This window comes from Octodon degus, unplaced genomic scaffold (assembly GCF_000260255.1).
Source record: "Octodon degus isolate 3935 unplaced genomic scaffold, OctDeg1.0 scaffold00007, whole genome shotgun sequence".
Taxonomy (NCBI): domain Eukaryota; kingdom Metazoa; phylum Chordata; class Mammalia; order Rodentia; family Octodontidae; genus Octodon; species Octodon degus.
In genome coordinates this window covers 10,797,751-10,823,378 of record NW_004524583.1, presented here as the reverse complement: position 1 = coordinate 10,823,378, position 25,628 = coordinate 10,797,751, and the positions used below count along the sequence as shown (strand labels likewise).

Genomic DNA, 25,628 nt, shown 5'->3' with positions numbered 1-25,628 from the left:
TAAAAATCCTTTTATTTAACTTACTTTTGAACATGCAAAACATTCACATGGGTTAGAAGTTATAACTGCACAGAAAAACAAACTCAGAGGTATCTCACTTTCATCCTCAGCCTCTGCCTTATTCCCACCCACCCCTCATACATAACCTCTGTTAGGTTTTTTATTCTTACTGTACATTTTTGCAGAAATAAAAAACATATGTTAAATGTCAAAATTGTCCTCTGTTTGTATATGCCAGTAGTCAGCAGACTTGCCCACAGGCCAGCTGCCTATTTTTATCAATGAAGTTTCATTGGAACACAGTCACTACCTTTCATTTTTACAATTTATATCTCCAATTCGTGTGGAGCGCATTCGGGTGTATGCTGTGATGTGTGGATCCAGTTTTATCTTTTTCTAAATGGCTGTGTCCCAGGACCATGTATTAAAAGTCCATCTTTGCCTTCAATTCAAGACACTGCGTCTGCCATATTGTAAAGCTTTGTATGTACCTTCTTTGTATGTAGTCTACTTTGGCCGTGTTTTCTGTCCCAGTGGTCTTTCTATTATTCCTGTGCTACTAAGCACCACACTGTTTTCTTTACAGAACATAACACTCATTTTTAATGTAAGCAAAACCAAGGTGACTTTGAAATGCAGGTCTCATGTACAAGTGGGATTCTTACAGAGAAGCCTCATTTAGGAGATTTTAGTGCTTGTAGTATCTTGAATTTACTTTGAAATGTGGAAATAAGATAAATCTTACGTCTGCTTCTTATAGAACAAAAGATGATTGCAAGAGTTTATTCCTCAATGAAAACACCAAAGACTTTTCCGGATCACATCAGTTTCATCTTGTAAAGAGATGCTTTTGCTTTTCATGTGTTCCTTTCCAAGATAACTCCCTGGCGTGGGCCCTCATTCTGTGGCCTATCGTGACTCCTCTACTGTTGAAATCCCCAGGGAAGGTCCTCAGCCCTCCTGTCTGCAATATCAGTGCTTTGCGTGATCTCAGCTAGCATCAAGCATGCATGAATGCTTCCAGAATTTGCATCTTCCGCCCAGTCTTTCCTCTGACCATCCCGTTGTCTATCTGATATTTCCACATGAATACTGAGCTTAAACCTAACACATGCAAATCAGTCCTCTTAATTCCGACCCCTGGTACCAGCTTCCTGAACCTGTGCCCCTAAAGTCTCCCCTATATCTTGGGGCTCTCTTCCTCGTTCCTCAGACCATAAACATTGGAATCATCTTGATGGGTGAGAGAAGCACTTGTTGAGCTTCACTGAGGACCACCATCATGAAGCTTGGAAACATGAGCTCCTAGGGAGTTGCAGAGCATGAGATGTGTTTCCTCTCCTGTGAGAGCTTGATTCTAATTCAGGACATTGGGCATTTTCATTCATAAAATCAGGAATATCAGTAGGAGCACATCATAAATGAGAACCAAATGGAATGAGCAACATTAGCCATGTGACCTGGGAGGAGAGAGTGGGCATTAAGATCAAGGAGCACATGCAGAGGAGAAAAGGGATCAGGCCGGGTGAATTCCGATGGCATGGAGAATCATGAGAGCATTGGTTTAAGATGTGGTATTGGGGGTCATCAACTTTATTGTCAGTCTGGTTATTGTACACAATTCATATTGGAAAATAGTGTTCTCATGTTGAGTTCCTTTTGGGTCATAGTACAGCAGTGTGCTGCAGACGCTTGTCGTGTCTTGGCTGTTCAAACGTATTATCATGTATTGGGAGTTCAAACAACAAACACTTCTTTCTCACAAGCTGGAAGTGTAAGGTCAGGGTGCCAACATGGTGGAGTCCTTGGTGAGGGCCCTCATCCTGGTTACGTCCTCACATGGTCTTTCCTTGGTATCCAGAGAGAGAGAAGGAGAGGGACGGGAAGAGGGAGGGGGGACAGAGAGACCTTGTGACCCACCTCTCCCCTGTCATGGGAGCTCCACCTATATGACCTCATCAGAACTTAATTACTTCCAGACAGCAACATTTGAGGATTAGAGTTGCAACATAAGAATCTGGGGGAGGGTAGACACGAACATTCAGGCCATGCCGCACATTACTAGATTCCGTTCGTCAAACTAGGTGTCCCTTATAAAGAGAGTCACAGGAAAGGGAGGCTTGCAGAGGCCTACAGACAGGTTGTCACCATGGGAATGGAAGGGCTGTTTATGACTCTGATTGAGGGGCTCACAGCCAAGAAATTCGAGTTTCTGGGATCCTCTCCTTCGTTTGTGTCACACTACCTGAGATAGAGAGCAGAGCATCTGTCAGCTGCCGCACTGGCTGAAGATGCTGGCTGCTGGACTCATGCCCACCCCTGTGGCGCAAGAAGGGCTGAATCAGGACTGGCTTGGGACCCGGAAGTACTGCCTTTCCCTTCTCCTGGCACCAAAGCAACAGCTGTGCCACACATTCCATCCTGGGGCCAGTGCCCTTGGCTCTGAAGCTGCTCCATTTGGGACACTTACAGTTGATGGGTCACCGACTTGACCATAGGTGTAGAACTAAGAGGGAACCAGACTTGGTAAAGAGAGGAAGGAGAGGGAGTCTGATTAAGTTTTGTCTCAAAGTGTCTGTTTTTGGGTTTGTCCCTGCATTGATCTGCAAGGGAATGAGGCAAGTAATGGCCCCTCAGGGACTTTCAGGACTTTGCTCTCAATGTCAGCCGTCATTTTCAATCACCCTCTCCCTCCCAGCCATTAATTTTGGCCCAGGATCATGGGGACTTGTCCATCTATCACTCCTAATTGACACTAAATGATCTGTCAGTTTATTGATGAACGGCAGGAGTGGAATTGTCACAATATATTTTACTTTCTAACAACTCCTCCTGACAATTTTACCTTGTCCATCTCACTCTCCTCACATAAATCTCCATTGGCTGCTCATTCCTCCTCGTGGGCCGTCCTGGTGCCAGCCACTTCCACACCATCTGCACGTGTCAAGGACATCAAGATGGCGGGAGAACTGCTGTGTGCTGGTCCCAAGTACCCCCCCTTCTCCTTCTCTTTTTTTCTTAATGGCATAGATGTTCCAAGAATACAAAAGGGCTTCTGTCCTCTCCCTCCCTGTCATTGCCATATCAGAATCTTTTTACCTTCTTGTTAGCAGCAAGTAGTTAATTCTTATTAAGTGACAAAGGTGTGAAAGGCAAAAACCCACAGAGGCAGATACCTCCTCAGTCTGTAGGCACAGCGACAACCACATGCTTTGTCCCCTTGATCCAGCTGGGTCACAGAGCTGGTTTCTTAGACAGGTGTCATGGGGGGAGGTCCGTGTGCATGGGCTACTCTGGGGTGGCCTGTGGGCGAGTTGCAGGCACTGTCTGCCCCGGGGCCCGCGAAGGCAGGCCTGGTATTGCCAAGACCCATGGGCTAGTTATCGGTGCCCATGAGAAGTCTCATCTGTCTTCCCCCACGTGCCATTCAGATGTTATTTTTAAGTGCTCTGTGACTTGAAAGATGGGAAGAAGACGCACCTGTAGGTGTGAAAAGCCATCATCCTCTGTGAGACCAGGGATGAGCAGAAGAGCTTGACAATGTGGAAGGAACGCAACAGCTTCCCTCCCTTTTCTGCTGGAGATCATTTTTGATAATTGATAAGGACTTTTTATTTATTAACCATCATGCATTAACATGCCTATCAAAATTAATAATTCCTAATGTCATCTGATATCTAGATCATATTTACTTTCATTGTCTCTAGGATGTCTTTGTAGACTTGGACTATAAGAAGGACAAATCAAGGGCTACACATTGTATTTGATAGATCTCTCCCTCTCCCTCCCTCCTTTTGCAGTCTCTTATTCCTCTTCCTCCTCCTCCTCCTCCTCTTCTTCCTCCTCCTCTTCCTCCTCCTCTTCCTCCTCCTCCTCTTCCTCCTCCTCCTCTTCCTCCTCCTCCTCTTCTTCAAAAGACACTTATTCTATAGACTGTGTCACATTCTGGATTTGACCCATTTCTTCACAACTGTGATGCTTAATTTGTTTCTCTGTCCCCCAGGTTTCCTGTTCAGCTGGTCGCTAGGTCTCCATCCAGTATAGCTCAATTTACCTCACTATTTGGCATGAATGATTTGAAGGGGGTCCCCACACATCCCTTTGCATCCACATCTGAAGGCACAGGCCTCCTGTTAGTGTGCTGTGAGAGAGCCTGTGATTGGTCAACCAGGTGTGACTGTGCACTTTACTGTCCCCAACAAACTTCCTCAAAATGGTTGTATGATCCAGGATGATAGCTGCCAAGAGAAAGGATTTCTTTAAAGATTGTCAGATGAAAATTTTTCTAGTTTTTACTTATTAATAGAACTTACTTTATAAAGAACTTCTTTGTACAACTGCTTGATTGCCTGAAACATAATTTTACATGTGTAATATTGCCTACCCCCAAGTCTTTTATTTTTAAAAATATTAAGTCTATAAAAAAGTTGCAACAATGGCGCAGCAAGCAGCCATATTCCCTTAACCACGAACAGCCAGAAGTTAATGTTTGTCTACTTGTAGCTCTTTTCTCTTTACTTCCTTTTTTTCCCTCTCTCTCTCTTTTGTATTTTTTAGGGAAGGATCTACACGCACGGTGCTCAGGGTCTCACTACTAGATCGGACCCATAGTGATTCTCCTGTTTACAGCCTCCCAAGAGCTGGGATTACAGGCACACACCACCACGCCCAGTTTTAATCCAGTCTCAATCAACGCTTCAGCATGCCCCAGGGACGGGGCTGGCACAGCAGGTCTGGGGATCAGTCCCTGAACCCTGGCCCCTGCGCCTGCTTGCAGGTGCTTTAATCCACTGAGCTATTTGGCTGGCCCTCTATTCCCTTTTGTCTTTTCTTTTGCTGAGTTCTTTGGAGCTGTAGCTGCTTTTGCTTTTGCGTGATTATTAAGTAATGAGTAGTTACTATGCAAAAGATTTTTACCTATGTTGTTTTCTTCTGAGTCATAGAATATTTGACTCATATAGATACACAGTATGCATTTGATCAGTGAATGAACTTTGGATATTTCTTACAGAGCTCCAGTAATTTAAATGGTATCCCATGCCCTCAGACCCAGTGAAATAAAATAATTTATCTCTGTCCTTCAGATTTTCATCAGTAAACACAATTTGGCTTATTCAGTTTTCTTTATTTTAAAACTGAATAATTTTATTGAGAAACAAATAGCAATGAGACAGTTTCAAAACTGATTAGTAGGACAGTTTCAATAATTAATACATTGAATATTGTTGTTGTCTTAGTGGTTATTCATAGTACAAGATGCAGATATGATATCCTGTCCACAAACACTGTTAGAACAAATCTCTCTATTCATTGAATTAAGAGAAAGTAGCTGTATATCTATCCTAACTATTTTGAATATACAGATACAAAATGGTCCTTCATTTATATCTCCTTTATTTGGTTTTGTCAGAGATGGGTATTCCATTGTCATTTAAATATGTAGGTGTGTGAATTCAGCAAAATATTCCAATATAGCCTAGTAGTCCGTAATCGTAGTGGGTTTTCCGTAGGATTGGGAATGTCAGAAGTTGTTGACTTGAGCCTTTTATAGCTCTTACTCAGTTTTCAAGAAAAACAAAATGTAATGTATTGAGAATTTATTTCCCACATAATTTGAACCTAAGAGAAGCAAGAATTGATGTGAGATAAGCAAGGGTCCTAGGCACCATGGACGAACAACGGCTTTGTTCTTACCAGATAAGTCTTCCCTCCCACCACGACAAAATTTTTTACTGAGCTTTCTGAATTTCAGTATAGAGTAGGACTGCTTTGTTCTTTCAGGCTATGTAGTAGTCTGGAATTCTTCATCTCCGTGAAGAGTGATCCTAAGTGGAGGTGCAGCGCAGCTCTGAGACTTTACACCTCACAGGAGGAAGCATATCATGCACCTCCAGGTGGGTGAACACAGGGGTGCTGGGTACAGAGCAGTGGGGATGCTTTAGGTCCAAGGTGATGATCCTACAGCACGCATGCGCCGCAGACTGTATTGCTGAAGGCTCTGAAAGGTTCATGGTCACTGTTCTAGGTTCTAGTCATTGCATTGTAGAGTCTTGAATGGCTTGTCCAGTGTCACAAAAGCATTTTCTTTTGCAAATGACTAAGCATGACACAATGGCACTTCTGTCTAGGCTGGTGACAATGGGTGGCAACAGCGCAGTGCTTCCCAGTTCACTGTAGCATTTGCACACTTTGCTTGCCACTTTGGAAGGTGGAGCAGTCCTCCTGACCGGTGCCCTGAGTTACCTCTCGCCCTGGGTAGGGGTGAGCAGCTGATACCCTAGGGCGGTGGTGAGCAGTAACCACCTGACACGAGCTTCTGCCTGCGCATGTGGCCCCAGGAGGAAAGCTGGGGCCCCGTAGCAGCGCTCCTCTGGGCCTGTCGGCTGGTCTGCTGCCCAGCTGCCTGTGAGGTGCCTGCGGCCCAGCTGCTACCCCTGCCTTCCCCAGAGCCTGCTCCAGCTTTGTCTCTCATCTTTAGCTTTTCTTAATGAAACTACCCTTGAATTTAATTATAATTAAAAACCAGACATGCGTCTGAAATGGGGTCTTAGCATGGTTGTGGCTTTTAGCATTTTATAAGCTCCAGTTTTGCAGAGGTGAAAATTCTGCAGTAAGTAGAGCTGGTCATTTCTTTGAGCCAGTCAGGAAAGGAAGGAGCTCTCCCCAGAAGTACCCCTTAACTAACAGCAAGGGGAAAGGAAGCACACCCTCCTATGGAGTATTTTATTCCTCCTGTCTGCGTCATAGTGCAGGGTTAGAGCCAGTGTCTTTCTGGTGTTGCTGTCGATGCTGGCTGGGGGCTGGGGAACTACGCCCATTGGTGGGAGACTCACTAGAAACAAGCTGGTTGATTCGGCTTTTTAAATAGTCTTTAATTTGTCCAGGGAAATCAAAATTTTTGATGACAGAAAAATTCAAACAAGACAGAAAAAACTAAATTTAGCTGCAACTGTTGTCCCCTCCCACCCTAGCCATCTCTCTAGAAGTCACAACCAGCACCCCCTATTGGTGTCTTTCTCATGCTTCAGCAGCTACACAGATGATCCCAGACTCCCAGTGGTGATTTGACATGGTATTTTAGACTATGATGATGTGAAGGTATGAGGTTAATGAGAGCCACACTTGTGGGCTTTGAATGGGGTTCTTTTCCAGGCTGGTGATAGTTGGTGGCAGCAGCAAAACGCCAAACACAGTTGTGTCCTCAAACAGTGCCACAAGGTTGGTACTGCTACTAACCGTGCTGGTCAGTGAGGAAGCTGGTGTTCAGGAAGGCTAGGTAGTCTGCCACGAGTCACCCAGCCGGTGCCTAGCCAGCCAGAAGGGAGATCCTAAGCATCGTGCCATTGTCCGCTGTGCTTCACTGCTCCTGGATTCTGCCTTTGAGCACCAGGTAGTGTCCTTGCCCCTGAGGGAGCCTTGGCAGATGTACTGACATGGCTCCAACATGTGCCCCTGCAAGAAGAATGGCAGGGAGAGAGTGGGTGGCCTGAGCCCTCCCTGACCCTGGGCTACCTGCTGCAGAACTGTGCCTGCAGCCAGACCCTGACCCTGCAGCGAAGGGATGCTGCCTGCGCCTAGGGGCATGCGCCAAGGCCATGCCAGCCCTGCCATTAAAAGGCTTAATTAGGCTAGTCATTAAGTTCAATTAGACATTGGAGACGATGTCCCTTCTCACCCTGCAGTGCCCTCCAACAGCTGGATTTGTTCCCAGGCACTCGGGAGCCCTCCCACCTCTGGTTTGAGAGCCTGCACCTCCATTCGTAGGCTGAGGGGAGAGTAGCCCAGAGGGAGGTGCTCAACGTGTGCCTTAGCTAGGGCCAGGTCTCTGCCTGTGAGGCAGATTGCTGGGCTCACTGCTGAGCCTCCTCTTAGTGTGTGTTAGAAGTCAGGACGAGGCCGGGGATGTAGCTCAGCAGCATAAGCGCCTGCCTGGCAAGCACACGGTCCTGAGTTTGATTTCTAGTACTGCAAAATTAACAAAAAAAAGTCAGGACATCTGCCTATGTTCTTGTCCCCATGTGCCTCTCACTGGCCAGAGAGCATTGGGGCACAGCCTGTGCACTCTCTTGGCTCAAAGTTCCCTGAAGCAGCTTAGGCTAAATGATCTCATGGTTCACTTTTTTGTCACTGCAGAATATTATGATTCTGGAAAGCAAGTTATTTTTTACTTTAAGGCAGGGTCTCACTAAGTGGCTGAGTTGCCCAGGCTGTCCTCCAACTTGGCAGTTCTCCTGCCTCAGCCTCTCAGAATGCTGGGATTACGGGCCTGTGCTGCCATAGCCAGCAGAAGAGGACACTGTGAGGGAAGTCAGCAGCAGCCACAGTGTAGCACCTTGTGAGGCACTGGGAGCAGCCAGTATATCCCACCCAGGCTTTGACTCTTCATTGCTGACACCAAGTGGTCGCAAGGACCCTGCCCCTCTCAGAAAGTGCGTGTGACTGGCTGACAGCACTGTGCAGCAGACTGCTCAGAACAGATCCCGTTAACCTGTGAGTCACTGTCTCAGAGTCAAACAGTGGGCAAGCAGTGAGGAAGGAACAGGCCTTCCAGGCACGGGCTAGGTGGACGGTGGCCTGGATGGCCCACAGGGTTTTCAGAATGAGAAGAGGATGGACAGTCAGGGTAGGGAAGAACTAGGCCAGGGCTTTGTTTTTATTTTCAGGAACTAGAAGCCACTGAAATGCTGACTGGTGAGTAGTACAAGGAACACTTTATCACACCTCTTCTGAATGCCTTTTGATGCGGCACCATCTTGGAGTATTTGCAGGTGGGAAAGAAGTCCATTTCTCACATGGCAGGATTCCCTTTCCTCCTGCTGTCTTCTCAGTACACTCTCACCCTGATACCATGTGTTCCTTACACCAAGTGATTCTCCAGTGGATACCAGCGGGTGTCTTGTAATTTGACTCAATTCTGACACTCTCTGGAGTTAGCATCACATCCTGCAAGTTCAGCTAACCTGCTATGGTGGCTCACAGAACTGAGGGAAATATTTTATTTACTATCGCTGATTTTCTGCAGAGGATATTTGCTATAGTTTGGGTCTTGAATGGCCCTAAAGTGCTATGTGTTAATGGCTTGGTCCCCAGCGCTCTGTGCTCTTTGGAGGTGGTGGGACCTTTAAAAGGCGGGGCCTGGGGGAAGAAGTTGGCTGTCAGGGGCGTGCCCTTATGGTGGCCCAGACCCAAGCTCTGTCTTGTGGTCTCTCAGCTTCCTGACAGCCGTGATATGAACAGCTCTCCTAGGGCAAGTGCTTCCGCCACAATGAGCTGTGCCACCCCAGGCCCGAGGCAAGCAGGCCAGGCATTGTGGACTGTAACTGCTGAGACAGAGCCACAGAAAGCCTGTCCTCCTTTTAGGTTGACCATCTTGGTATTTTGTCGTGGTCACACAAAGCCTACTAAGAGCATTTTGAGGGATGCAAGCGAGCAGCTCGATAAAGAGACACTTAGGGCAAGGTTAGGAAGGGGCCAGAGCTCAGGAACTCTGTCCTGGTGGAGTGGGGGTGCTGCCCTCCCCACACACGGCTGAGTCATTGTTCTCTAGCCTGGAAGCTCCCAGAGTGTTTGTGGCTGTGTCTGGAGGCTTCATGACATAGCTGCAGCTGTTGAGAGCGCTTGCTGCTCAAGATCAGCTCAGCGTCGGCCTCCTCCACAGAGGTAGAATAGGGAGGGTGGGAATCCAGACCCAGAATTCCACCCTTTTCATTGCAAACAGCATTCTGTCCCCTGGAGTCTCCACTACCAGGTGTGTTCTCTTGAGGGCAGACCGAGTGGAGAGGGGCTGTTCATCCTTTTCCTGCAGCATGAGACCTGTTTCTGTAGCAGGTATTGGCGATGTCTGTCACCTGTTTCCTGAAGCTCACTCACCCAGAATCCATTTTGCATCCCTGCTTTCTCTGAGGGGGGACAGTAAGGTCAAATGAGGTTGACTGTGCCAGGTTGGCCTTTCTCAGGCCGCCCTCCCTTCATCCTCATCTGCCAGAGGGTGAGCTCTGTAGCCGAGGTCGCATTCACCTGCAAACATCGATGGCGGCTCCATCGAAAGCTCCATCGATGGCGACTTACTCAGAAAAGTATTCATCTAAAAAAACAAGAGGATGGGGCTCAGTAGGGCCCCATGTTTTGGTCCCACCATCCTCAGCATGTGGCTTATGTCACCTTATGGTTATTTGATGGTTCCTCCATCTGCAGGCTTCACATCTATTTTCCAGGAAAGAAAAATAGAGAATAATGTGGAGGTGAAGGTAGAAGACTCTCTCAGACTTTGTTTTTTTGAAGGCTAGAGAGAAAGATATACTGTTTAGAGCTGTAGTGGTTTCCACATGGGTCCAAAATGTGGCACATACCCCATCTCATAGGAGAAAGGCTGAAAAAAAGTATCTTTAGTTGGGCTTCTTGTCTCCCCAAACAGAATTGAGTTTTGAATGGAGAGTGTGGGGAAATGGCTTTTGGGTGGGCCTGGGCTGTTTTCTGTGGTCTGCACCATCAAACGAAGATCCTGCAGTCCCTAAGTAAGATCATCTTACCATAAAGATGCTATGTGATGTGGAGGGGTAGGTGCACTAAGCAGGAAAGAGGTGATTTCACCTGAATCTAGAAGCTTCTTAGAATGGGGACTCTTTCAAAGAATGTGAAAGCTGGAAAAAGTTGCCTTTTAGATGAGGACAAACAAAAGTGACTGAAATGAAGGAAGGGAACCAAGAGGCAGTGAAAGTAAAGCAGGGGATGGAAAAACCGAAAGGGAGAGTGCCGTGGAACTTGGAGGCAGTGTTCGTTTTGCTGTAGGCCGCATTATCCAGCTTCAGCATCCCTGGTGGGACATAAGGCCACAGGTGGGAGCTCCTGGCCAGCAGGCGAGGGTGGGCCACTGGATGTGCCCACCGAGGCTTCCAAGCCAGGGAATGACAGCCACTAGAGGCCCAAAGCATGAAGCCACTCAGATGTACGTTCATAGCCAGCACCCATTTCTGGGCTGGGGATCCCAAGCAAGGAGAAGCAGCGCAGGGAATGTGAAGTCTGGAGTGACAATGACAGTAATGGCAGCAGTAGCTACTGTTGAGTAAGTGCTTCTGTGGTCATAAGGAGTGATGTTGTAGCCAACACAGAGCTCACACGTGACCATGGTCTCCTAAGATCCTGTAGCCTGGTGTCATCATGGCCTGCTTAGCTTACATAAGTGCCTTGTGTGATATTCACACAATGCTGCAATTGCCCGTCCGTGTGTATCCCCCTCATTCATTACATTATGCTAAATGTTTTGCCTGAATTAACCTGCTGGACTTTCAGATGAAGCTCTCGAAGTGGAATGTGGGGTTCTCCCCAGCTTCAGCAACTTACCTAAAGAGCACATAGCTAGGCAGTGGGAGAACTTTGATTCGAGCCCAGCCCTCTGCCTGAGCCTGTCCTTGTTGCTCTGACAAAGTATGATAGATTGGGTGATTTGTAGATGATAGAAATGTGTTTCTTACAGTTTTGGAGCCTGGGAAGACTAAGATGGAGCAGCAGCAGATTTGGAGTCTGCCGCAGGCTGCTCTTATGCTTCCAAGATAATACATAGAGCTGTGTCCTTGAGTGGCAGAAGGGAGAGGGACAGAAGGGCCTTATGTGCTCCCTTTGCCCTCTGGTCAGATGCTGAATTCTCTGTCCTGGAGGCCACATCTCTCACGACTGCTGCACTGGGGGTTACATTTCAATATATACAGAGCTCAACATTCAAACCATAGAACCCTTGGATCCTAGAGCCTATGCTCAGAACCACTGGTTTCAAGTTGTTTGTCCAAATCAGGGTCCAAGAGCAGAGCCTGGCCACACACCTTGGCTGGCCTGCCCCTGAGCATGTGAGCTGGGCCTTTGAGTTGGACCTGGAGAACAGGAGAGCTGGCTGTGGAGCTGTATGTTTGGAGGCTCAGCAGGTGCAGATGCCCCCTGTCCAGCTGTGTGGTGGGGAAGGAAACACAGAGGTCTCATTAGGAAGAAACAGTTGCGGGTATTAAGGACAGGTGAACAGCTTAGGAAAAGCTGTCTAGCTGTAAGATTTTTCTATGCAATTGAGAAAGTGGTAGCAGGTTTTGACAATAGGTAAAAAAGACAAGGGAAGTTACCAAGGAGGAAAAGGCCGTGGCTCTTAAATAGGAAGAAAGTTCAGATCAACTTAGTTATGAAAAGGGGGAGGTCTGTGGACAAGCACATTACATCTTCTGATTGAAGTTTTACAGCAAAGATAAGCTAGTTGTGGGGGAGGGGCTTTTGGGGTTCCCAGAGTAGAGGATGAGGTGGCAGGGGTGGTGGAAACGGGGCCAGAGCTGAGGAGAGACTTGAGCAGTGCTCAATCCAGCTCCCTCCAGTTGGTGATGGGCAAAATAAGGCTTGGGAAGTTCAAGTGACTCTGTGGCACCTGGTCTTACCGAGGCACTTAGATGTCACCTTGCCCCATGGCCCAAGGTCATAGAGCTAATTAGTGTAATGGAATGTGCCATGCATTCTGCGCCTGCCCATTCTCAAACCCGGAGCGCTGAGCACATTCATCTCGGGTTCATGAAAAGGCCGTGCATTGTACTATTTGTGCAAAGCAAGTCCGTTAGAATAAAATCGACCCTCCTGCTGTCCTCCAGGACCTCCCAGAAATGAAATGTTGATCATATGAAGCAATCTTACTGAACAGAGAAACTTTTAAGGCAAAAAATGGTGTCCCCTGAACCAGCCAGCCTGTGCTGAGAGGGCCGGGTTGCCCTGCCAGGGGAGTCGCCGGAAGCCAGGAGGGAGTGTGATGGATGCCAGCCACCGGTTACGACCCTCCCCACAGAAGCGATCTCCTTGGTTTCCCTTTGATGGATTCCTTCTCTTGAAAATAAAATGCGTCTATGAATATTCTACCTACTTCCCTTTTCTTTTTGGTCTTTCATTGAGAAGTAACTGAAAGCAGTGATGACATAAGCAGCAGCCCGGACAGGTGTAGGTGTAAATATGCATGTGAAATAGAAGCCCTCTGCTTAATCTGGGTTTTCTACTGATGTGTTGGGGCCCCTCTAATGACACAAGGACCCTCTTTTTTTGTGCACTTAACCCCTCTGACCAGTCTCGGTTACTTGTGGGCTTTGAGGCAGGGAGGACCACGACATGTAATAGAGGAGCAAGGAATAGAATAGGTTAGTGACTAACAGGAAGTCTTTATAGCTTTCTCTGTTACAAAGCAGAACATTCTCCTAGGGAGAAGTAAAAGACAAGCTCCATGCGGCAATTACAGTTGAACTGAAGTGACACTCCAGAAGCTCTGGGAGGCTTGCTTCGGACTTGCAGACACCTGGTTCTGTTTGTTTCCTTCACCATGTCCGCCTCATTTCCGTCTCCAGCCTGCATGCTGTAAGCCGTGCTTCCCTAAGACTGGTGGTGAGTCGTGCAGTAACTCCGCGAGCCTTCGGGCCCTCTGATAAGGGTAGCAGAAAGCCGTGTCTGCAGCTCGCGTGTACTAACAGTTGGCGGCCCTGCTGCCAGCCTCCCCTCTCCGCAGAGAATAAGCTGTGGGATCAGACTTTTGGCCAATCACCTTATCTAGCGGTAATGAAATTTAGTTTGGTTTTTTTTTAAAGCTGTATTTTTCTTACCATTGTCTTCCCCATGATTGGTGATGCTAGCTTTCCATTGAGGATACAAAGTTTTCTTTTATTTATTTATTTATTTTTTAAATTTAAGATTTATTATTTTATTTGTGTGTGTGTGTGTGTGTGTGTGGCCAGCTCAGCCCACCAGGGGGCAGGGCTGGCTGGCATGTGGTGCTGGGGGATTGAACCGTGGTCCCTGTGCTTTGCTAAGCTTGTTCTAAGTAGGTGCTTTAGACCACTGAGCCATCTCACCAGCCCCCAAAGTTTTCTTTTAAATAAATATACTACAATAAAAGTAAGAAATCTATGGAAAGAACACAGGAGGTGGGTGCATTAAGTACACAGCCAGAGCAAATTCCTAGAGGCGGCACTGGGACGTGGCAGAGGCTCAGGGACTGCCCGCCTGTCGCGGCTCTCAACTGCTGCTTCTGCCCTCCTCCCTCTTGGAGGAGGAGCAGGCTCTGCTGCCTAACTCAGGCACTGCGTTCACACCGCTGCAAAAGGCAAAGTGAGTTGCACGCTACACTTTCACTGGTCCCGCTCTGTATATATTGGTTTAAATAACTGGAAGGGAAAAAGAACCCAGTGGACACTGATCCCTGGCCCCACAGCACCTTGCTGATCCTGACCCATGCAGCGCATGCAGTACAGAGCTGGTACCCCCTCTGCAGGCTGCCTGCTCGCCCAGCGACCCTGGCAGCGGTTACACGTGCAGCCATTGCTTGGTCTGTTTCAGCCCCTTGGCTTCCTCTGCTGCTTTCTGGCCATGCCCGGCCCCTGTGTCCCTATGGCCTTTATTCGGTTGCATCCTTCCTTCCGAGGCTGTCCTGCCTGTGTCTCCCAGGAAGCCTCCCCAGTCTCCCAGCGAGAGTGGCTGCTGCCCTCTTGGGTGTTCCCGTGACAGTCTTCTCACGCCAGCCTCGCCCGGCCTCCGAAGTTTGGGCTGCTCTAGAACCACAGCACAAAGGCTGTGCGTGAGGGGCTTCTGGCCCAGCCCTGCCCCCAGCTGGCCTGGGACGTTCTCTCGGGCCCTGGAATAACTCCTGCTTGCCGTTTCCACATCTAGCGGCTGCAGGACCTCTCTGGCCCTGCAGTGTGAGTTTAGGGAGATATTCGTGTTATTTCTGTTACATTCTTTTCTCCCACAGGATTATAACATTCTAAACAAAAGATCCTCAGGTCTCAGCTCCTCCCATGTGTGCCTAGTGGGTAATTAGCAATCCTGCAAAGCCTTCTTGACTAAAATAAGGCTCATTTAAGACACCTCAGAGCTCCACACTCCCAGCCATTTTTTCCAGAGAGCACACATAAATTCACTTGATATTTCCCCATGTCTGTGTTAAGCAACTAAGACTGTTGTGTTTATTTCATCCTTTTATTTTTCTTCCTTTTGGAATTCTCTTTGGAGTTTGAATCAGAACAAAAATGTCATTTGAATAGTGCCCAGCAGGGGGCAGACCTCACCCAGAAATTGCCTTGTACTCCACAGTTGCTTCAAGGGGACAGACAGGACAGACTTTTCATCTTTCTCCCAAGTGCCTTATTAATGAACTGTGCTGACAGGAGGCAAATATGATCTAGTGTGACCTAAACCCCAAAGTGCCAAACTGGGTGCCAGGAAATTTTTGCTTGTCTTTAAAAGAAGGGAGAAAATATAATACCTACTACTGTTCACATGTGACTGGTAAGAACTAGGGGTAGGAGGACGGGGTGTGAGGGGGCAGCTCAGCAGTCTAAGAGCCTGCCCGGTAGGCGCAAGGACCCAGGTTCACTTCCCAGGACCACATGCTGTGTGCAGTCCTGGAACCCCAGGCGCATCGTTCCAGCCACCAAAACCAAGAATGGAGTCACGTGTCTATAATCTCAGCGCTGTGGAGGCTGAGACAAGACGATTACTATGAGTCTGAGTTGCATAGCGAGACTTTGTACCAAATAAATAAAGAAATGATTTTTAAAAAAAAAGATTAAAAGACAGAGCTAGGGAGAGGAAAGAGAAGAGGGGGTTGGCATCTTACCTCTCAGGAGCAACTTCAGTGAGGAAAATCCTGTCCACTAAGGAAGACTTCAGTTACTGTAGCTTTTCCACTGGTGCTCTGAGCACATGGACCCAAGCGTCCAGCTCGCTGCCTGGTGCTGGGGAGCATGGGGGGATGAGGGGTGGCCATGCTACACCAGTGGGTTTCTCGCACATTCTGGCAGAAGCAAGGGTAATAAAGTAGCCTCCTGGTTTGGGAATTTGCTGGTGACCTCATCTGGGACACACAGCCTTCTTCCTCTCAGAGGGGGGTCAGATTTAGCTCTTGGAGGTTTGGAAGCCATTGTGTGATTGTTATTGGACATTTTACAAGTATAAGGGTGGAGAGCATTTTAAGAAGATGGCACTCTGATTTCTTTTCCTCCACGGTAGTGGTACATTTGGTGCTGTTTAGTTGTTAATCTCATTCATCTTTTTCTTGCTTTTTTTTTTTTTTTATGAGTTTGGCCTCTGGCCCAGTGATAAATGCCTGTAATCTAAGCTACTTAAAAGGTTGAGGCAGGAGGATCCCAAGTTCTAGGCCAGCCTGTGCAATTTAACAATTTAGTGAGACCCTAGCTCCAGGGGCGCAGGGTGGCTCAGTACAAAGGCCCTGGGATCAGTCCCCAGTACCCAAAAGAAAACCGTTTTTCTTTCTGTGCAGTGAGCACCCTGCTGTGGCTTTCAGTTTCTCTCACCTGTGACCAGTTGTAGTTGCTCACATTGTCCAAACCCTTCCCATTCCTCCTTGAGCCATAGGCAGTGGTATGTCGGGGTAGACCTGGTAGGTCCTTCCCAGGGGCCTGTCCTGGCTCCGGTACCCCACTCTCGACTCCTCAGAAGCCTGTTCTATCTTCCACCAGTGGGAAAGTGAGGCCAGGGTGTGGTGTGTGCCATGGGTATTAAGTGGCTTCAGGGACACTCTCCCCCATTTATCCCAGTTATGTCCCCTGCTAAAACAGGTTAACGGTGTCTAACTAACCACTGAACGTTGTCATGCTGCATAAAGATAGCCTCCTGGCTGTCCTCGGAGCTGCGATACTTCATCTCCATTTAGATCTCTGTAGTGCTCCATTAGAACTTCCAGCTGGGCGGATGGCGGCGGCGGCGCAGTCTTGCTGCCTTGCAGCGTCGGGCCTTGTGCCTGTGGTGGGCACTGCTGCAGAGTCCCACGGACACAGTCTTTCTTGTGTGGCCTCTCAATCATGATGGGCAGCCCAGGCCCCTGACATGGCAGGAGCACAAGAGGACAGAGCGCAGGCTGGGCGGCTTCTCCCCAGAGAGCGCCCATGAGGACCTGAGAGTCCTCCGGCCTGGGTGGCGGCGGGTGTGGGATGCACCAGCAAGATTGAGCCTGTTCTCAGTGACCAGATGAACATCAGTGTGGTCTCTGAATGCCAGGAAAGGGATTGCATTTCAGCAAAAGTGATGGGGGGGGGCGGGGAGGGACTTAACTAGACAGAGCTCTTTTGTAGCCAAAATGCAAGCTGTTGCAAGTAAAACACATACATAATAAAGCACTCAGAACAATTAAGCCCGAGTTGACTACTAAATCTCAGGCCTGGCAAAGCCGACACCCTTTATAAGTTGAAAGTGTGTCCTTGTTGTGCTCACTGGATTTGAAGCAGAGCCTGCAGAGGAAGCGTTCTTTGTGTAGAATTGCAGTGTGTCTATTGCAGAGGGGCTAAGTGCTGGGCCCTGGGGTCAGACACCCACCCAGCAGTCTGGTCCTCCCCTCTCTAGGTGGGTGACCTTCGGCAGGGCACTGCGTGTCTGAGTGTAGGTCTCTTCATCTGTAAAATGAAGTGAATTAGATAAGGTAATGTGGTCATTCTGTGATACTATGTATAACAGTATATGTAACATACAGTATTATAATAGCCGTAACACATAAGAAGGTCAGTGTTTGGTACCTAGCGGGTTCTTGAGGTGCTGCCTGCCATTGCCCTCAGGTATGTGGGGGAAGTGCCTGGGCCTGTGTAAGGAAGAGTGGCTGCATCAGCCATCAGATCAGAGAAGAAGGCAAGTGGAGGTCAGAAAGAAGCTGGGGTGCAGACCAGGAGAGTGCTGAGTAGGGGACCAGGCCTTAGATGAAGGTGGCCATAGAAAGACAGCCCTGCTCCCATGCCCGTTTGTGTAAATCCAAGGTGGCTTCACGGGGGAGTGTCTCTGGCAGTTTGCAGAGGCCCACGCTGAGATGGTCACAGTTCTCCCCAGCCTAGCTGCTGGCCAAGCCGGGCATGGTCTCTCACAGGGAGGCGCCAGCCAGCGTGTCCTTACTTCTGTTACCCCAGCCCCGATGTAGGAGGCGAGGGAGGATGTTTACTCTGATCATCCACTGGGAAAGCTCCATTCTACAAAATGGCCAAAGCGTCAGCAAGTGATGGACTGGCTCTTAAAAAGAAACCTGGCATTTAATTAACTTTTCAGAGTGCTGGTTCAGCATTGTCCAAGCTGTACACTTTGCATATTGAACGAGCATCTCTAATCCGGTCCACTCTGCTCCGGCTTGCTGAGGACAAGTGCCGGGGACTCCTGTGTGACTGTCAGCACACCGACGGGGGCACACAGGCCTTGCTGTAGGCCACGTAGGCCCAGGCCATTGCCTTGTCACCTCAGCCTTTAGGTTAAGTGCAAGTTTATTAACACTTCCAGGGGGAAAATGTCAGGCAGAAGGAAAAGGCAGATAGGTTCCAGTTCTGCTGCTTAGCAACGGCATTGTTTGGCCTGCTACCTGAAATAAGGCTGAGGCAGTGGTTCTGATAGTTGCAAGAGGGCTCCTTTGTAGAAATTACTACCCGGGGGGCCTAGAACATGTACACTGAGAAACTTCCCAGGTGTGGTTTGTGCTGTACGCCCCTGGTAGAGGGCCACCTGTTCAAAGGACTGTCTCCAGCTTTTGATACTCTGTGCCATCTAGTGCCTTCCATAAGGGACTGTCTGCACAGGAAACCCAAACAGATGTTGGGGTACCCTCAGGACATAAGATAATCAGCTGAGGCCTGCTTTTGAAAAGGCTTGGGGCAATGCATGTGGGGCCTGTAATGCGAATCCAGATGCAGGCTAGTTTCAGCCTCATCAGTGACAGGCCCTGTGTTTGGGGGAGGCCTACACTGCAGTGCCCAGTGTCCTTGCATATAAATGGCACTGCTAAAACTGTTTTTGCTACTTTCCCAGAGCTCAACCGAGGCTGTGCTGACAGGCGAGACAGTCTGTGGAGATCACGGAGAGAGACGTGCTCTCCTCACTTCTTGTTTCCCCAAAGCGATTAAGACCATTGCCAAGTTCCCAACCCTCTGGTAGCCACATCTGAGGGAGAAGGCCCACAGCCCTGGCTGCAGGAGTGTTTAGAAAGCCCAGGACTATGCTGACCACAGCTGGACAGACTGTCCACCATGGTGTGGTGCCAGGACCAGGCCATGGGGGCTTCAGTTTCCCCAGAAGTTGGCAAAGAAGTGTGTCTGAGGAAGGGGTGACCCAGGACCCACAACATTTTCCCTCAGCCTGTGTGCCTGAAATCTGTGGGAGGCAGGATCTCACCACCAGGCCCTCCTCTGGTTACCCACTCTGGTGAGCTATGGTAGACTACTGTGTTTCAGGTTTTTGTTTCTTTGGCTGTTTATAACCCCTCAGTAGTAATTTTGAAAATACAACCTATATTATGATGGGTTATGTGTATAACATATAGGACTAAAAATAAAAGCTTATGTATAATTCTTATCCTATTTCATTATAAAAAGAAGAAAGGAAAGGAAGAAAATGCTGGTGGTAATCTACCAAACTTGCCTAATATTTTGCTGAATTCACACACCTACAATATTTAAATGACAATGGAATACCCATCTCTGACAAAACTAAACAAAAAAGGGGGATACAAATGAAGGGCCATTTTGTATCTGTATATTCAAAATAGGATAGATATACAGCTACTTTCTCTTAATGAATAGAAAGATTTGTACTAATTGTGTTTGTGGGCAGGATATCATGTCTGCATCTTGTACTATGAATAACCACTAAGAAGACAACAATATGCAGTGTAATAATTATTGAAACTGTCCTACTAGTCGGTTTTGAAACTCTCATTGCTACTTGTTTCTCAATAAAATTGAGAAAAAAGAAAAAAAAAAAAAAAAACCACTGTTCCAGCTCCTGTGTATCGTGGGCTCTAGATCGCTGTACCTCTTGAGGTGCCTTCGGGAACTAGGCAGATAAAATAAATCCGTGAAGTGGGGTTTTATTCCATATTATATAATCCTGAAATCATATGTGAATTATTGCATAATCACATTTCTTAAAGAAACACACTCCCTGCCAGTTCTCTAAGACCTGCCTTATACTTACTTCATCTGGCTTTTGTTTCCTTACATTTGGTATCTACCTAGCTGTAGGTAACATCCTTGTTATCCCCTGATTCCTGTGAGGAAACCAGCAGTGTAGACTGTGATTTGGGGTTCTGGGGAGCCCCAAAGAGGAGGGTACTTCAGCTCAGGCACTTCAGCTGCAAGCCCAGAGTTGCCAGGCTTTTTATCTTAAGAATCTAGAGACCTGGACTTTAGTACAAGATCTCCCAACTTGAACAGTGAGTTCATGTTAAGTAAACTGGCCCAGACCAAATTCATTTACAGGCTGGAGAAGGCCTAGAAGTGGCCCTTCCCCGTCCATAATCCAGATCAGCAGCAGAGGCTCCATCCCACCGTGCAGAAGGCACGCCCGAACCTGTCATTTGTGGCAGAGGGTGAGAGAACACGCTACCTGAGGGCATCCCGCTGCCCATCCAGGAGCTACTTTGATCTCCTTGCATAGAGAGAAAAGACAGGGACAGCCCGAGGAACAGGGTTATGGTGGGTCACTGGGCTCCCCCTGAGGGAGAGCGAACAAGGTGTGGGCTCCACAGCAGTTAAACTGAGTGTTAAACTTACCCCCTTTTTAGACATTGAGGAGATAGACGGCATTTAAGCAGTTCCCACCCCGCCCCCAGCAAAGGTTAGTTCTATCATTGTTTCTTTCAGAGGTGCGTGCCTCTCATGTGCAAACGAAAGCGCTGCCTAGGCATCCCAGCTTCCTGTCCTGTCTTCTGTTGCCTCTTGGCATTCAGGCACTTCTACTGTTGGTGATGCACCAGCGGAGTGGGGCTTTGAGAGGACGCTTAGAAGCGGTGGTCCTACGCCACAGTGGGGGTGAAAACAAGAGCTTTGCATCCTTCCACGCAGGAGGAGACTTGGCAGCGCTGGCGTATTCACTTCCTCATCGTCTGCCTCGAATAGGCATTGGGGTCCCTCATTACACGGCAGCGCCATGCTGGTGGTCCCACAGCTTCTTCCACTTCATCTGGGCTGCCCTGCCCTGCCCTGCTCCTCGGGCTGTCCCTGTAAGAGTCACAAGCTGCCACCTTCGAAGTAACCCTGCTCTTCCAACTTCCCTGCCCATTGTCCTGACTTCAGCCTTTGTTTTCTGTTTCTTTTAAATGACCTGTGGATTTTTTTTTTTTTTTTTGCTCAGAATGCCTTCAGGGCATGTTTGGCTGGCTGGAGTTGTGGGGATCGAACCACAGCAACCTGAGCCTGACTGCTTGGTTGAAGCAGCCACTTAAACAACTGAGCTAAGGGGCAGGCCCCCTGACCTGTGGATTAATGACCTTTTTTTGGACTTTCAGATTTTTCTTTCTTTCTTTTTTTTTGTATTTTAGGGAAGGGTCTACAGGGTGTTCAGGGTCTCACTACTAGATCAGGCTTGTAGTGATCCGCCTGTTTATAGCCTCCCAAGATGATTAATGACCTTTTAAATGGACTATTGATATCATCTAAATTTCATGAAGGTAACCTGTGTTAAACTTGAGCTTAATTATTTTTTTTTTACTTTTTTTAATTGACCAAAAATTAATTCTGATTATTCTCTCGGGAGGAGTTATTCGTGTGTTCAGGACTTGATGGTTGGCTGTGACCCAGCTCTTGCTAGTGAGGTCCGTGGACCACACTGTCAAGGGCTTTTGATGCATCCTGCCTCTGGGCTCTTCATGGTGCCAAGTTTCTGACTCCAAAGAACTCACTTAAAACAAAAGCCACACCTTTACTGTGGGAATATTCAGGCATACAGAAGTATCAGCCCCATACACTCCACACCCAAATCTAATCATTATCAACATTTTGTTAGTAGACTTTTTTTTTAAATAGAGAGTCTCACTGTGTAGCCCAGGCTGACCTGAACTCGCAGTGATCCCCTGCCTCAGCCTCCCAAGAGCTAGGAGTATAGGTGTGCGCTCCTACACCTGGCACTGAGAGCCTTGAGGTCAGTATCTCTCAGAGTCAGTAGTGGCCTGATTCAGATGAGAAGTACCTGGAAATCTATTTAAACTGCATAGTCCTGAGCTCTCCCCCAGACCAGCTGATTCTGAAGTCTTATTGCGGGGCCTGCAGCCTGCAGGTCTTATGGCTTTCCAGATGGCTTTTACACCCCTGATGTGCAGGGCTGCTACTTGGGGTAAAGCTGTGTCAAGCAGATGCTCTGTTCTCGTGGGATGTCTCAGGAATGTCTCATTCCTCAGCCAGACCTGTCACAGAGTCTCTGGTCCTTCGTGTGGGCGGCTCCTGGAAAGCTGCATGTGCTGTCAGCTGATGCGCCCAGCTGAGCCCAGGGCCTCATCGGAAGATGCTTTAGCAGTGGGTCAGTTAGGAGCCAGGGGAGGCCACCATATCACCTCTGCTGATTCGAGTGTGAAGCTCCTTGTTGGCCCTGAACTCAACAGTAAATGGTGTGGCATGACATGGTCAGCCATTCCTTCCTGCCCAAGGGGAAGGGGACACAGATTTGGGGTGTGCTTAGTTGGCCTACCTTTGATTATTTCATATATATGGTACAGGGTCTATAGGATCTCACTATGTAGGCTGGGATTACAGGCACACCACCACGCCCAGTCTTTTTTTTTTTTTTTTTTTTTTTTTTTTTTTTTGCGGAACTGGGGATTGAGCTCAGGCCCCTGCACTTGCCAGGCAAGAACTTATTCCACTGAGCCATCTCCCCGGCCCCAAAGCCCAGTCTTAATCGCCGTCTCAGTGTGCCCTGGGAGTGGGGTCGGCACGGCACACCAGGGATCGAACCCTGGTTGCTGTGTTCTGTCTAATCAGGCGCTTTAGTCTGCTGAGCTATCTGGCTGGCCCTGGCCCTACCTTTGAAAACTTTTACTAAGACACTACTCCAATACATGGGCTGTGTGGGCTTTCTAATCCTTGTCTTTTTGTTTTTCAGGTTGGGAAGGAAGGCTTCTGAAGAGATAGAAGAGTATGTCTCCTGTGTTTCTTATGCTGAGCTTTCCCACCAGTACGGTCTTACTGGCCATTATTGGTTCAGCCTGTGTTGAATAGAGGATTAAAAAAAAAAAAAAAAAAAAATTGAATCTGGCTGTGGTAGAATGGAATTGTGTGTACCAGATCAAGAGTTTGGATAGTGGAACTGGAGAGATAGGTCAATAGTCTAAAGCGCCTACCTGGCAAGTACAAGGACCTGGGTTTGATTCCCAGTACCCCATGCCAGCTCCAAAACTGAATGTGGTGTGCACCTGTAATCCCAGTGATGGGGAGGTTGAGACAGGAGGATCACTACAAGTCCAATCTATGCAGCGAGACCCTATACCAAATAGATTGGTAGGTAGGTAGATAGATAGCTAGATGAAAGATGAAGAGTTTGGATAATGCTGCCACCTCAGCTGAACGTTGGGACTGTGTCATTGATGCCTATGTTAAATTTCTCGTTGTGACTTTTTAAAGTTGTCTATCCAAGTTTAGGGTACTGATCTCAAAGCAATGCCAAATTCCAACACAAATGTGGCCTTCTCCTAAGACATCAGAAAGGAAAGCTGGGCATGTTGCCACATGCCTATAATCCCAGCTTCTCTGGAAGCTGAGGCACAACTTCTGCAAGTTCAAGTCCAGCCTGGGCAACATAGTGAAATCCTATCTCAAAATAAAAATAAAAAGGACTGGGGTGTAGTGGTAGACCATGCCTAGGTTTGGTCCCCAGTAACCAACTCCTAAGGAGGAAGATTTCTAGATACAGGTACTGTAAAAACAAGGCCACCCACTTGCACACTGCTGTGAGCAGGGGACTGTGTAGTAGTCTGTTATGCTGCCTTCTGTAACAGCATACCACCACCTATGCAGCCATACAGGATAGACTCGGTGCCAGTTAAGTATGACCAAGACAATTCGGGAAAGCAGGTGCGAGGATATTTTTATCTAGGAAAGAATAGTGCAATTAAAAAAAAAAATAGGGGGCTGGTGAGATGGCTCAGTGGTCTAAAGCACCTACTTAGAACAAGCTTATCAAAGCACAGGGACCATGGTTCAATCCCCCAGCACCACATGCCAGCCAGCCCCGCCCCCTGGTGGGCTGAGCTGGCCACACACACACACAAATAAATAAATAAATAAAATTAAAAAAAAAAATAAAAAGAGATCTGTTTGTATTGTTATAAAAAAAAAAATAGGGTTGATTCTTTCTTGAAATTCATTTTCCCCTTTCTTCTTTTTTGGGGCCAGTCACCGCCTCAGACAGCAGAGCCTGGATGGATCAGATGATGGAGGTAAGTTGCCCTTATAGGAATGAAAATGGTTTGCAGATGAACCCCAGGGTCCCCAAGAGCTCTTGGGCTGCAGCCCTACTGAAAGCCTTTGCAGTGTTCTCATAGCGCATGCTGGTTCACTGCCCACCCCTTGCTGAGTGTTTTTCTGCCTCCAGTACCTCATGCCTTTCTTCGTCTACTAACCTCACTTGTCCTCAAAACCCAGCGGAAGTAGCATCTCCTGGCATCCTGCGCAGCCCGTCCTACTTCCTGTCTGGCTGAGATGTGTTTTCTTTGTGCCCGCACCACCTCCTTGGCAAACCTCCACTGTAACAGCTAGAACTAACACTAATTGGTGGTTATTATGTGCCAGGCATCAGCTCTGCCCATTTGGCCAGTAACTCTGGGTTAAAGCCCTGACTCTCTCCACAACCCTACAAGGTAGTACCATTGTTGTCACTATTTTACACTCATGGGAACTAAGGCACAGAGAGGTTAAGTTGCCTGAAGTCACAGAGCTTCTAGGCAGCTAGAGCCAGAAGGAGGTATCACACTTTGTGAGACTGTTTTCTCCCCAGGGTCTAAGCGCCATGACCACAGATCCCACCTTTTACTTATCTTTGCATCACAGTGTGTGACATGTGACAGTCAATGAGTATTGACTCTGTAGAAGAGAGGGAAGCGCCTGAAAAGGCCAGCTGCTGTGGCTCAGTACAAGCCTATGTTCAAAACTGAAGAGAGGGCCCAGCAGAATAGCTCAGCAGATAAAGTGCTTTGTTGACCTCGCCCCTGGGTGTGCTGAGATTGTGATTGAGCCTGGGCATGGTGGCACACGCCTGTAATCCCAGCACTTGGGAGGCTGAAAACAGGAGGATCACTACAAGTCCGATTTATGTAGTGAGACCCTATAGACCCTTACTAAAATACAAAAAAAAAACCTGAAGAGAAAAGATAAAATTCAGTGTGTATCTCTAAAAAGAAACCTACTACAGTAAAAGTTATGATTGGGACATGTTATGGTTGGTATATAAGATGTCCCCCAGAAGCCTCTTGTGTTCAGAGGTAAAGCTTTTGCCAGAAGCTTGGGTCATGAGGACTCTAATTTCATCCGTGGAGTAATCCACTGATGAGATCATCATTTGATGGCATTAGTGGGAGGTGATAGAGACTTAGGAGATGAGGCCTAGTTGAAAGGAGTAGGTCAGGGCCAGCCAGATAGCTCAGTGGATTAAAGAGCCTGCTTAGGCAGAAGCAGGGGCCAGGAGTCATCCCCACCCTGCCGTGCTGGCCCCACCCCCATAGCCCACCCCCGGAGTGCTCTGAGACATCAACTGAGACTGGGCATAGTGGCACATGCCACTAATCCCAATGCTTGGGAGGGTAAAAAACAGGAAGGATCACTACAAGTCCAATCTATGTAGTGAGACCCTGTAGACATTGTACTAAATACATTAAAAAA

General features: G+C 47.9%; 1 protein-coding gene across 3 annotated transcripts in view; it reads left to right on the top strand.

The window, feature by feature from the left end:
- The window catches only part of Ift43 (intraflagellar transport 43), a 98,578-nt gene that overhangs the window by 48,682 nt on the left and 24,268 nt on the right, over nucleotides 1-25,628 (top strand). For 2 of the 3 annotated variants that reach the window (XM_023700759.1, XM_023700754.1), the window contains exons 4-5: nucleotides 22,858-22,890; nucleotides 24,141-24,190. In XM_023700759.1, coding sequence (XP_023556527.1) covers nucleotides 22,858-22,890; nucleotides 24,141-24,190 — 83 coding nt within the window. The remainder of the gene's footprint in view (nucleotides 1-22,857; nucleotides 22,891-24,140; nucleotides 24,191-25,628) is intronic. The other variant, XM_023700765.1, reaches the window with a different exon arrangement.